The sequence below is a fragment of the Pagrus major genome, chromosome 2 (genome assembly GCF_040436345.1).
Source record: "Pagrus major chromosome 2, Pma_NU_1.0".
NCBI lineage: Eukaryota > Metazoa > Chordata > Actinopteri > Spariformes > Sparidae > Pagrus > Pagrus major.
In genome coordinates this window covers 36,668,342-36,681,278 of record NC_133216.1, presented here as the reverse complement: position 1 = coordinate 36,681,278, position 12,937 = coordinate 36,668,342, and the positions used below count along the sequence as shown (strand labels likewise).

The 12,937-nt window shown below is 40.6% G+C and overlaps 1 protein-coding gene across 3 annotated transcripts in view; it reads left to right on the top strand.

The window, feature by feature from the left end:
- Nucleotides 1-4,728: 4,728 nt before the first annotated feature.
- fat3a (FAT atypical cadherin 3a) overlaps nt 4,729-12,937 on the top strand; it is a 208,623-nt gene continuing 200,414 nt past the window's right edge. For all 3 annotated transcript variants that reach the window (XM_073493718.1, XM_073493717.1, XM_073493710.1), the window contains exon 1: nt 4,729-8,038. In XM_073493718.1, the coding sequence (XP_073349819.1) occupies nt 4,729-8,038 (3,310 nt within the window). The remainder of the gene's footprint in view (nt 8,039-12,937) is intronic.

Here is a 12,937-nt window from a genome sequence, read left to right as displayed (position 1 = left end):
ATGTCGCGTGTGAAAAATATCCCCATAGATAAAGCACAAGAATAACTGTTTGCATAAACTGTGTCCATTTTTATGTGTTTGATGAATTTAGAGGGGAGATAGAGTGCATTGAGGTCAAGGTGTGTGACTTGGCGCACGAGCTGCACACAGGATTGCCAGTGAGTTTAAGACTATTCGCAAAAGTGTTTTAAGCTCATGCAAGAATGTTTACTTGAAAATGTATTTTGTTCATTAGTGTAATTTACAATATGTTTTCTGTGAACTAAAGAATATGCTGTAATGTGACTATGAGTTATGTGGCTGGGAAAATGTATGTATTTGTTTTTCTGTTTTTTAGTTTATTTATTCAGAAAGAGCCACTACTGTTGTCTAGTCAAGTCTAGAGTCACTTTTAACTGGAGCAAATGTCTAGGACACAGAGATAAGCTTTTGAAGTTCATAAGCTAACTGAGGTTTACCGTCAGTGTGACGTACAGTGAGGAAAAATATTTTGTTTGTTTGATACTGATTACCTCAAATCCTCAAAATTGCAGTGTTAATGCTGTTTCTTTTATAAATTGCAGTCGGAGAATAAAAGACCCACAATAATTATTCTACTGTGTCCGGTCTCCTCATTTATGACCTGGCCACACTTATTTACAACAAATGCAATCTCTGCTGTTGTATTTTTTGTTATTTTTCAATTCAAGTTCAGTAAATCACACTTAGTGCTTCACTTTGAATATGAAAGTTTAAAATATATTTGTGGTTTTAGTACCCTCTAAAGTTAAAAGGTGACTGATTTGGTGTAAATAACAACTATATTAATACAGGGGTCTACCAAGCCCAGGGGGCCAGAGGTCTAGAGGGGCCAGGAGCCCCAAAACATTTGTGGCATGTGAGCAAGGATGGATTACTGAATGAGCCTACCGGGCCCAAGAGGTCAAGGGGCCCTGAAGCCCAAGCCGTTGCGTGAAGTCACTACCTCAATAAGTCAAAAAGCAAAAGGCCATGAATCTGAATGCACCAGAATACAGGAAATCGCATCTACCAAATTCAGAATTTTCTGGGGGAGGGCCCCCAGACCCCCCTTCCCCATTTGCACCCACTTTCATTCAAATAAGGTAGGGGGGGTCGTTATGCATCTGTGCCCAGGAGGACAGTAGTTCATAATCCGTCACTGTATTAATACAATTTATAATGTAACATTATAGTGTGACATTTGTGTCAATAATTGTCAAGCACAGGTGACTCCGCGGTGGTGGGAGGGGGGCCCCAAATCAAATTCTGCTTAGGGCCCCCAAAAGGCTTGGGCCGGCACTGCATACATGCAGATGTGTGTTTATAGTACTCCCAAATATGGTTGCCTCTTGGGTATTGTGGGATTGTAACAATTGAAAATAACAGCAGGCTAAATTCAAGCTCTTCACCAGTAACAGCGGTGGTGCCACAGGTTGTAACAGTCCAATGCTGTAGTCCACACATTTGCAGCTGTAACAAGCACCACAAGTGGATAAATAGACTTTGAGTGACCTGTTGGCTGATGTTGTTGGAGTTCCGAACAGTTTTGAAGAGTCCAGTGACTTGTTTGAAGACAATTTGCTATTTAGCACACAGTAGCTGTCACACACACGCGCACACACACACACACACACACACACACACACACACACACACACACACACATCTCACTTTCCCGCTCTACAAATGTAAATAAATATGTACATTCCTGGGACAAGCAGACAGAACAAATTATTACTATGTACTTTGCGTAAAGGGTTGATGTCTAGTTTAGAGGTACAACAATCTAATGTCTGATGAAAGTTGACTGAAAGAGATGAAACTTTTCCATACTGGAAGTTGAATGCTGAATATATCTAAAAGTATGAATTATATTAATGAGAAAAGTAATAGCTGGAGTGTCCTGATTGAGCTGAATATTTTGATGTATGAATGGAGTTAATAAGTTGAAAAATGCAGAAGGAGATGCAGTCCAAAAAAACATGATATGGGAATTATAAAAACTTGAGAAGGCAAGTTCTGAAGAACTTGCGGTTGTGAATGCTGGCTGACACCAAATGCACATTGCTGGCTGTTAAAACTTTGAATAATGCGAAGAATATATGAAATATTTTAAGGTTAATTGAAAAGCTGACAATTAATGCGCATTGCTGGCCTCAAAACCTTTGAAAAGTGCCAATAATATATGAAAAATCTGGAATATTTTAAGGTTTGTTGAAAAGGCTGACGCCAAATTGAATTGGTGGCTTTAATTTATTTGAAGTCACATCTGAAGAGTTTGAAGTGTCCTAATAGTGGGTTGAGAATGAACCATTCAAAATATACTATGAGCTGTGAGCCAAACTGCAATGCTGGCTACAATTTGTGTCAAGAAGCAGCTGATGGAGTATGAAAAGATGGTACAGTGAGAATGAGTCAAATACTCTGAATGGAACTGAAAAGTAATATAAATCTCATAATGTATTAAAGTTCCCTCCAGCATTTACAACCAACTAAATGGTGAAATCAGTTGAAACAGTGTGTTCACAAACATCTAGTGCTTACCTTGGCAGGAAAAAAGGATGTTAGTTAAGTAAGTGTAACTTACTGTGTACACATTGTGTGTAACTGTGCACACATATTCATTAAGAAGGGCATCCGGTCATTAATACACATTATTTTTGCACTGGGCTTCACTCGACAACCCACCTTGGACACGTTCGCCTGTTAACTGGCAACATTTCCTGCCATTTGTTTACCACCTCTGAGAGGGGTGCCATTGAGCCAACATTTCTACACAAATGCATCCTTATCAGAATATGTTGACAATGGCAAGTGGAATGACATGACCTACAAACTCTGTTACACCTGCAATAACATCGTCCTTGTTGTGGACACATCAGGACGCTTAAGCATTAAGACTACAAAAGATATGTTGGGAAATGTTTCCCAGACCACCTTAACATGTGGTATGAGTGCAGGATCATGTCAGGGCAGGTGTTACACAGATTTTGTATGTCTTATAGTTTCCTTTTTAGACAGTTTCTCTAAGATCAAACATCTTGGTCATTTTTGTCACTCCATCCATGGCTAGAGCACAAACATGAACTACTAGTAGCAAATGAAGCATGACTTTTTACATAATGCAGATTTGCCAAATATGTTATTTTTATGCAATGTAATATTATTCAACTTTAAGGTTAAAAAGAACAGAGTGCAGGTTTAGCCAACAGCTAAGTCAAAAATAAACTTCCTGTTTACTTAAAACAGTAGACGTTCTTAAAACAGTAGTACACAAGTATTGTGTGGAATTTGTAACTCCCTATATTTTCTGATAAATTAACTTCTAAATGCACTAAACGGCTCTTAAGTGTATACATTTTGGTGGGGCAGGTGAGTAAAGGAAGTCTCCCAGCCTCCTGCATATTTAACCAGCATTTGGCTGTGGCTGGTGCTAATTTTGTGCCCTGAATAATACTGTACCCCTGGTGGCCTAGATTAAACAATTTCAGATTCAGACCACATAAGAGTGAAAACTCAACGAAATGCTTGGGTTTATAACCTGGGTTCAAAGGGTTAATGCAGTTTTGAGGCATCAATACTGTGTCTCCTGCTGGCACTAGCTTTTCAAAAAAGAGTTGCACTGACCCAGCAAAGTTGACTGAAACTGCTCTGAGACGCTTATAGCAGGAAAGTCCTCATAAAACCCCCACTGGCCACTCCCACATCCATCCTCACTGACTGAAGTTGACACTGAGATGACATTTTAAGGTCAGATGAAAAAAAAGTGTTGTTTTTGGCATTTCACTTGGGCAGATTCTAGCCCTTTCCCTGAATGACTGTTGCATTGTTTTATAATGCAGCCAAGGGATTGGTTTGCAGTGTTTAAGATGAGGTGGTTTATGGTCAAACGCAAAAGACCAAACTTTTTTTTTTCTCTCAGTCAGAAGATTATGTTCCTGTTCTAAACCAAAAAAAGGTTGTACTGCTGCAGGAGCAGGTTGTACATGTGTTAATAATTTGAAGATTCCTGTGTAGTTCAGCAGTGTGTCATTATCAGTGTGCTCAGACAGTCTATCTTTTCCTATCCCATTTCTTGGTCTCTTTTGGTGGAAAGTGCAGGGTCATCAAAATGCAGACCACTGTGGAACTCCTATGGCCACAACATGGCTTTTACCGGATCAGGCTTTTCTCCCAAAACCCAATTTGGCACATATTTGTGGCTGCTTACTTTTAGAACATTTTTTTTGTTTCTGAAAAAGAGCACAAAATCTGAACACAGCAGCTACTTGACTCAGTTTCAAAACCATATCTGTTTTGCCTCTGGAGTTATCCCACGGTTTTAGGTCACACGGCTGTGTTTTCATGTATTTCAGGAAAAGGGTTACGGGTCATGGTGAGGCAGGCCAACATTTTGTCCTCGGCTGTCATTTTCTTTGATGTTTGTTTTGGTGGATGTTACACTTCTCTTCCTAGTCGTACAATTATTTTGTTCCTTCTCAAACCACCTTTGGTTTTTCTAAAACTTGCAATTGACTTCTGGTGTCTAGTTACCACACAAGGATGATGTCAGCCTTTATTTTGGTCGCCCAGTAACTGTGCACAACCCCTTCCCTCCCCGCTTCCAATCTCTGTTTTCCAGTGGATAATTCATAGTCCATAGATGCTATAAATCTTTCCCTCTTTGGCTAACCTTTTTCTCCCTGTCTCTGTCTGTCTCTTTCTGTTTTAGGAGGGAATGATAATGGGATGGATATGAATATGGGCCAGTGGGCAGGCATGCGTGCCCCTCTCCTTGGCCTGGCCCTACTGCTGCTATTGCTGCTCTTCAAGCCACCACCCGGCTATGGCCAGAACACCCAGGGGGGTCCTCAGGATGGACCTCACTTCAGCTTCACTCAGGCTGTCTACCATGCTACGGTTTATGAGAACTCAGCAGCACGCACCTATGCCAACAGTAAAGTTAAAATGGGCATCCACCTGGCACAGCGCTCCTGGGAGATCCGCTATAGAATCACCTCAGGTGATGATGAAGGGTTTTTCAAGGCAGAGGAGTTTATGCTGGGCGACTTCTGCTTCTTACGGATAAGGACTAAAGGTGGCAATGCAGCTATCTTGAACCGAGAGATTCAGGATAATTATGTATTGACAGTAAAAGCCTCTGTCAAGGGAGAGGCCCTCCTTGAGACCTGGACTAAAGTCAGCATCCAGGTCTTGGATATGAATGACTTGCGACCCTTGTTCTCACCCACCACTTACTCTGTCACCATAGCGGAGAGCACCCCTCTCAGGACTAGCATAGCACAAGTTACTGCCACAGATGCAGATATTGGCTCCAATGGGGAGTTTTATTATTTTTTCAAGGAGAAAATGGAGCTGTTTGCAGTACACCCAACCAGTGGAATAGTTTCTCTCAGTGGAAAGCTCAATGTTGATGAGCAGAACCGGTACGACTTAGAAATCCTGGCGGTAGACCGCGGCATGAAGCTCTATGGAAATAATGGGGTCAGCAGCACAGCCAAGCTTTTTGTCCATATAGAGCGTGTGAATGAGCATCCCCCAGTCATGAATGTGGTCACCCACAGCCCCTCACTGCTTGATAAAAACCCTTTGTATGTTATCGTCACTGTTGAGGACCTAGATGAAGGCTTAAATGGAGAAATAGACTCAGTGGTTATTGTTGGTGGAGACCCCTCAAATAATTTTTTCGTAGAAAGATCTGAGGAAGGCGAGTTTGCCATAAAGGCCTCTAGGTCATTAAACTGGGAGATTTACCCATACGGCTGTAACCTCAGTTTACAAGCAAAAGATAGGGGAACCCCACAGAAATTCTCTGCTGTTAAGGTTGTCCACATTATGGCCAAGAAACGGCAGACAGCAGAAGCTAAGTTTGAGCGGGACTTGTATGATGTTTGTCTGAATGAAATTTCTCCACCAGGAACGATTGTAGAGGCTGTTAAAATTAAGCCAGAGCCTAATGATGCAGAATATATTCTGACACCTTCTGCTGATTCAACTTTTTTTAAAATGAACACCCTAACAGGTGTAATCTCTACTACTCGCTGGTTTACTCTGGTGACCCAGCATGTCTTTAATCTTGAAGTATCGGAAATAGGTAGTGAGCTCAGCGTTGGAGTGCAGATAACTATTCAGGATGCCAATGACAACTCACCAACTTTTGATCAGTCCTGTTATGAAATTTTGGTCAATGAAAGTGTACCAGTTGGGACCAATATATTAACAGTTTCTGCTGTAGATGAGGATAAAGGAGAAAATGGATACATAACTTACAGCATTTCCAGTCTCCAGCCAGTACCTTTCAAAATCAACCAGTTTTCTGGTATCATCAGCACCACTAAAGAGTTGGACTTTGAATCCTCATCAGAGAGCTTTATGTTTGTTGTAAGAGCATCTGACTGGGGGTCACCTTACAGGAGAGAGAGTGAAGTCAATGTAACAATACACCTGGAAAATGTAAATGATAACCAGCCACTGTTTGAGAAGATTGCATGCCAGGGGGTGATTTCTCGGGATTTCCCCGTGAATGAAGTGATTACCACAATGTCTGCGATTGATATAGATGAGTTAGAGCTAGTAAAATATAAAATAATTTCAGGGAATGAATGGGGATACTTTGACCTCAACCCAGATTCAGGGGTCCTCTCACTGCGACGTTCTCTTGCCACAGCTAGTCCAAAGAATGGTATCTTTAGTCTTAAAATAACTGCCACAGATGGTGAGAACTTTTCTGATCCTATGTATGTTAACATCTCAGTTGTTCATGGGAAATCTCCTCCCAAAGGTTTTAACTGTAAAGAGACGAGGGTAGCCCAAAAGTTGGCTGAAAAGTTGCTCAAAAAGTCCAAAGCTAACACCAAGCCCAAAATTGAGGAAGGTTTTATTGACCTTTTTTCTGTCAATCGGCAAATGCCCCAGTTTGACAAAGCTTTTCCCACAGATATTGCTGTGCAGGAAGACTTAAAAATTGGCTCAAGTGTTTTCAAGGTAAATGCCTACGATGGTGACACAGGTTTCAATGGTGAGATTTTATACTCTATTTCAGATGGAAACATTGACAGCTGTTTTACCATTGACATGGAAACTGGCCTTATCAGTGTCTTCTTGCCCATGGACAGAGAAAAGAGGGATCATTATCTTCTCAACCTAACCATCTATGACCTTGGCCTACCACCAAAATCTGCCTGGCGTTTGCTTACTGTCTACATAGAGGATGCTAATGATAATGCACCCCAGTTTCTGCAAGACAGAGGGTATGTTATTGTCATACCTGAAAACACTGCCATAGGTACAGATGTCATCCAAGTTGATGCCAGTGACAAAGATCTTGGACCCAATGGCGAAATTGTGTACTCCGTTTTGACCAGTACCTCCCAGTTTGGTATCAACTCCAGCAATGGGATAGTGTATGTTGCTGGCCAACTAGACAGGGAGTTTGTTTCTGCTTTTAACCTGAAGATTGAAGCTCGCGACAAAGCAGAGAAAGGGAGCCAGAGGTTTTCTGTGACCACTTTAAAAATCATATTGGAGGATGTCAATGACTGCCCTCCACTTTTTATCCCAAGTGTTTACAAAGCCAGAGCTCTGGAGGATCTTCCAGTAGGAACAGTTGTGGCCTGGTTAGAAACCCAGGACCCGGATTTGGGCTTGGGAGGGCAGGTCAGGTACTCTTTAGCCAATGACTACAATGGATGGTTTGAAATAGACAGGACCAGCGGGGCTATACGGCTGAAAAAAGAGTTGGACTATGAGACCCAGCAGTTCTACAATCTCACTGTGAAGGCTAAAGACAAAGGAAGACCTGTTTCTCTTCTCTCTGTCACCTTTGTGGAGATCGAGGTTTTAGATGTTAACGAAAACCTCTACGCTCCATACTTTTCACACTTCGCCTTGACAGGTTTAGTAAAAGAAAATGCCAGGATTGGAACTGCCCTACTCCAAGTCAGTGCTAACGATGAGGACACAGGCAGAGATGGAGAAGTTCAGTACTCAATCCACGATGGGAGTGGACTCGGACGATTTGCCATTGATGAAGAGACAGGTGAGGTTTCAAGACAAAACATTGTTATGACATAATGAGTTGTGTATTTAGCACCTATATAATGTCTGACAAATTGGTACAAATCCAGGATTTGTATTTGCTACAGACACTGTGGGGGGCGCCAAATCACACAAAATGTAAATTTCTACACAATGTTGCTTTAAATTATACATTTCTGAATAGCTTATGCGATTATGGTTTTGGCTTAAGAAATATATTTTCCATTGTGTTCTTCCCATGTTTCTGCTGGTGCCTGGAAATAACCCGATGCCTCAGACTCATTATACCCTGTAAAATAGGGGTTTTGGGTTTAACAGATGATTAGACTGTTGTAGATTGTAGGTTGTTTAAGAATTGCATACAATTATTAATAAATAAATTAAAAGAAACAGCCTTGTTCCCTCTTACTCTCTCGTTTGGGATTATTTGAATAATAGACCAATAGTTCTTGGTGAATATCAAAAAGCATTTTTGCTTGAAATGCCCAGCCCTACTGTTTACCTGTAGAACAGGTGTTTTTGAAGCATTCCACAACTTTCACAGTCTTTTGTTGCCCCTGTTTCAACTTGTTTGAGACATGCTGCTGCCATCAAATGTAGAATAAAGAGATATTTACAAAAATCTATTAAGTTTATGACGTAAAATATTAAATATATTGTCTGTTCTTATCTATACTGTTTCCAATTGAGTGTATGTCCAAAAGGATCAGCAAATCATCACATTTGTTTAATTGTGTTTTATACAGCATCCTAACTTTTCTGGAGTCATGGTTGTAGTTGGTTGGCTGTTCATGTGTTAGAAAAACAGCCATGCATTCCCTTGCTAAATTCTGATTGGGAAAGTCATGTTTTTTCCCAAATTGTACAGTTGCATATGCATACATCAGTCCACCAAACATACAATTAATTTGCCTGATTAAAGTTTTTTAAGCTGGGCTGGGCAATGATTCAGTATTATCTAGTTTTTCTGATTACACTATATTGGGCCAATATTATATGGAGGTCTATGTTGTATAGAGATATTGCTTGATAAATACTTGACCAGAATCTGTTGCAGCATGTCATCTATAATAAGTACAGTAAGATGATATAGGATTTTGTTCTGGATAAACTGCAAAAACATTAGAATCAATGGGACAGTTAAAATTTGTATCAAAATATGCAGAATAATAACTTATCCTACAAATACAGTGCAGGCTCTTCATTTGGAAAATATCGTAGCAGCATCACTTTACAGACTATCATCTTGTCCTAACCAAGAATATTGGTGTGATTCATTCAGTGCAAGGCCAGTGAAATAATAACAAAATACATTTCACCCAGCCCCTCATCTACACCCTCCGCTTGAAGGACTGAGGGTGGCCAACTGGAAAACGTTGACACATTATATTCATATCTAGCACACACACACACACACACACACACACACACACACACACACACAAATACAAGCACACTCAGACATGCATACTGTTGTGGTTCTCCCAAGGTGAGAAGAATTTATGGCCCTTGTTAGCCTAGCCTTGGCAAGCCTCATAAATCAGACCGAAACTGCAGAGAAATACACACACACACACACACACACACACACACACACACACACACACACACACACAGACTTACATCCATTTCCTGGAGACATACCCTAATCACTACATGCCTAACCCTAGCCCTAACTCTAACCTTAATAACCCAAGCCTTAACCCTAACCTTAACCAGAGACCCACATCAAAAAGCTGCACATAAATACACTGCAAAGACTACAGCCAGCAGCCAATTAGCTTGTTTGTTGTATGTTGTGGGTTAGTGTGAGAGGTAATAACTCCTCATGCCACTAGGTGGCGGTAGTCTGTATTTGTCATTGAAAAAGCTAAACTGGAAGGACTGCCAATACAAACAGTTGTTATGTTAAGCAGTGTTTTTTTCACACCACTCTTGCAAACATAATCATACCATCAATTTTATCACAAATATGGCTGGTAGAAAGGTGCAAATTGCGCTGGCTAAGAAACAAAGGTGAAAAATAAGGAATAATCACACAAAATGGGTGAAAGAATGAATACTTCAGCGAAAGGCTCAAGTGACTTTCCCTTTTTTTTTTCTTTTTTCATCATGTGCTCTGATACGCTGAACAGCTAATGGCTGACTTTTGCCAACAATGCGGGACACACTGCAAAAATTAGGGTCACAGATACACACTGACTACCCAACAAACAACTATCAGCCTGGTTTGCCAGGGCCCCAAGGTGGTGAGCAAATATTTTTGTGTCATCCCTTAGCAACCTGCAAACTGCTGAACTGCATTGAACACCATTCACCAGGTTTGGCCCCTGCGGCTGTAAAACTTTTTTATGTGGTGTTTAAGTGTGTGGTCTACTTATGTGTGTTCATTCTCCATCTTGAGTGTAGGCGTTTATTTCTCAGATTTTTCCCAACCTAAAACAATGAGCAGTGGGAGGCTTGATGCTGGGGAGAGAAAGTTGTAGTGTTTTGTTGTTGTATGTGTTGTTTTGTTGTTGTATGTATCATCACAGATAACATATACTAACACATACAACCACTCCATCCCCCCATTCAACCCCACCCCCCACCCACACCCACATGCACTTAGCTGAAACGCTTAACCTTTCAAGTAGGAAGCTCTTTACATCAAGACTCTCAATCACAGTGTCACTTCGTCCTGGGAACCACTGTGTTTGGGGAGAGAAACAAAAAAAAGAGGAGGAGGTGAAAGAGAATTCATGGCCCCCAATTCTACAGTGATACATATCTAACTGACAGAGAGGCCAGCAGCTTTGTTTCCCAACAAACCCAGCATTGTGGAGAGCCTATAATAGATGTGGGAAAACACATACTCATATACACCCACTGAATAACTGATATTGCAGGTTGATATCTGTTTATACAGAAAGCTCATTAGGTGAATCCATACATAAACGTACTGAAATGTTATCAAAAATAATACCATTACAGTATGTATTGCTGTAGGCTTGATTGTTTCCACAGAACTCTTCAGTGATTGTAGTGGGTCTAGTAGTATGTCTGATGTCTGGAAAAATATACATAAATCCACTTAAGAATAGTACAACAAAGGGGCTCATTATACCTTAGATATGTCATTCCTCATAATATTCATGTTTAGACTTTTTCTTTAGTATCAAAGTAATCCAGGTGATTATTGTCATCTCTTTTATGGTTAAAAACAGGAACTGCAGTATAAGTTGGCACACGGGCATAGGAAGCATTTTAAATGTGGGTGGAACAGTTTTACCTGAGGTTTGGAGTTCTCACCTATAATTTTCTTTTCAATTGTATTTGTCATATCCTGTATTCTGGTGCCTTTTAACAGGTGGTTTGATACTTCATCTGGCTATAGTGCATAAGAAAATTGATCAGTAGGCATACATTTTACAATTTCATCCAGAGGAAGTGCCCCAGATCATGTTTATTTTATTTTTTATTCAACTTTAAAATAGCTTTACAGCACATGCTCATGCTCATAGACTACTTTGTTGGCTAAAAATAAATATTTGCTAATATTTCAAATAGAAAATAACTTAAACTACAACACATAGAGCACATTAAATTAATGTGACATATTTAATCACCAAAAATGATTTATATAAGGGCAGCTGTAGCTCAGTGGGTAGAGCAGGTGACTAGTGATCAGAAGGTCACTGGTTCAAATCCCAGCTCCCCTGGGTGGAACCAAGCTACATGTCAAAGTATCCTTTAGCAAGATACTGAACCCCAAAATTGCTCCTGATGTGCAGTTGGCACCCTGTGTGAAAGGGCCCTGAAGGGGTGGTGACTCGTCCAGGGGTGTACCCTGGCCCTTGCCCATAGAGAAACCTGGGATTGGCTCCAGCAACCCCTGAAAGGGGATAAAGTGGTAACATCCCTGCAACCCTCACGGAAAAAGTGGTAGATAATGAGATGAGAGAAATGATTTATGCTGTTTTTTATTTCACTACACTGCACTGCAGTAAGAGTTAAAAGATTTGAAGATAATAATCAAAACATAAAAGCATAAAAACTTACTGCTAGAGCTCCTCCTGCCTTTATACTGTTTTGTATGTTTTATTAATTTGGGCATTCTCTTGATAAGCGAGCGGAACTGCTTTAATAGCTAATGAAGCACAGACGCAGCGCTCTGAAAAGAGCACAGACTGAATAGACTGATGCATTTTCAACATCGGGGGACTTGTCCTACCCTTGTGTCATGGCTGCAATGCCCACGTGGCCACTGGACAGTGGCAGATTTTAAGCGAAGATGCTTTCTATTCCAGATGAACGGTAGCAGGGGTGGAGAGAAGAATCATAGAGCTAGTTCAATGTATTCTGGGTGATTGTAAGGGACCAAGCCGTGAAGGCAGGGACACAAGGTTAATCCTGAAAAAAAAATAAGGCTTTATTTTGCCAAACACATGTTCAATCAATGCAAAAATGTTTTAAACACATTAATATAGAAGAAGTATAAAAAAAATCGATCTAAATCTGGGCCCTTTAACTTAAATGAGGTCAACTAAACAATAATGTAACAAAAGCGTGAATTGAACAACCTAACCTCCTTAATGCAGGCCCCCAGGATGAGCACCAGGCTTTGAGACAGTTTTAGTGGTGGCCAAACCATGTAATTACATCGTCATGTGATGGACTGGGGCTCCAAAAGACTTTTTTCCCATAAGCTAACATTGTGAAATAAGCATCTTTAAAAAGGTTGGAAAAAAAATTTGAGCATCACAACCCCACGAAATGACTGGTTTGACTGTAAGAATTTGAGCCATTAGGTCCAATAAAATTTGCAAAATCTAGAAGCGCCGCACGATTCAATTATTTTATCCCCATTCAATTTAGCTGGGCACTAAACCAAAGTTAGCTGGCTCGGTCGGCAGAAGTC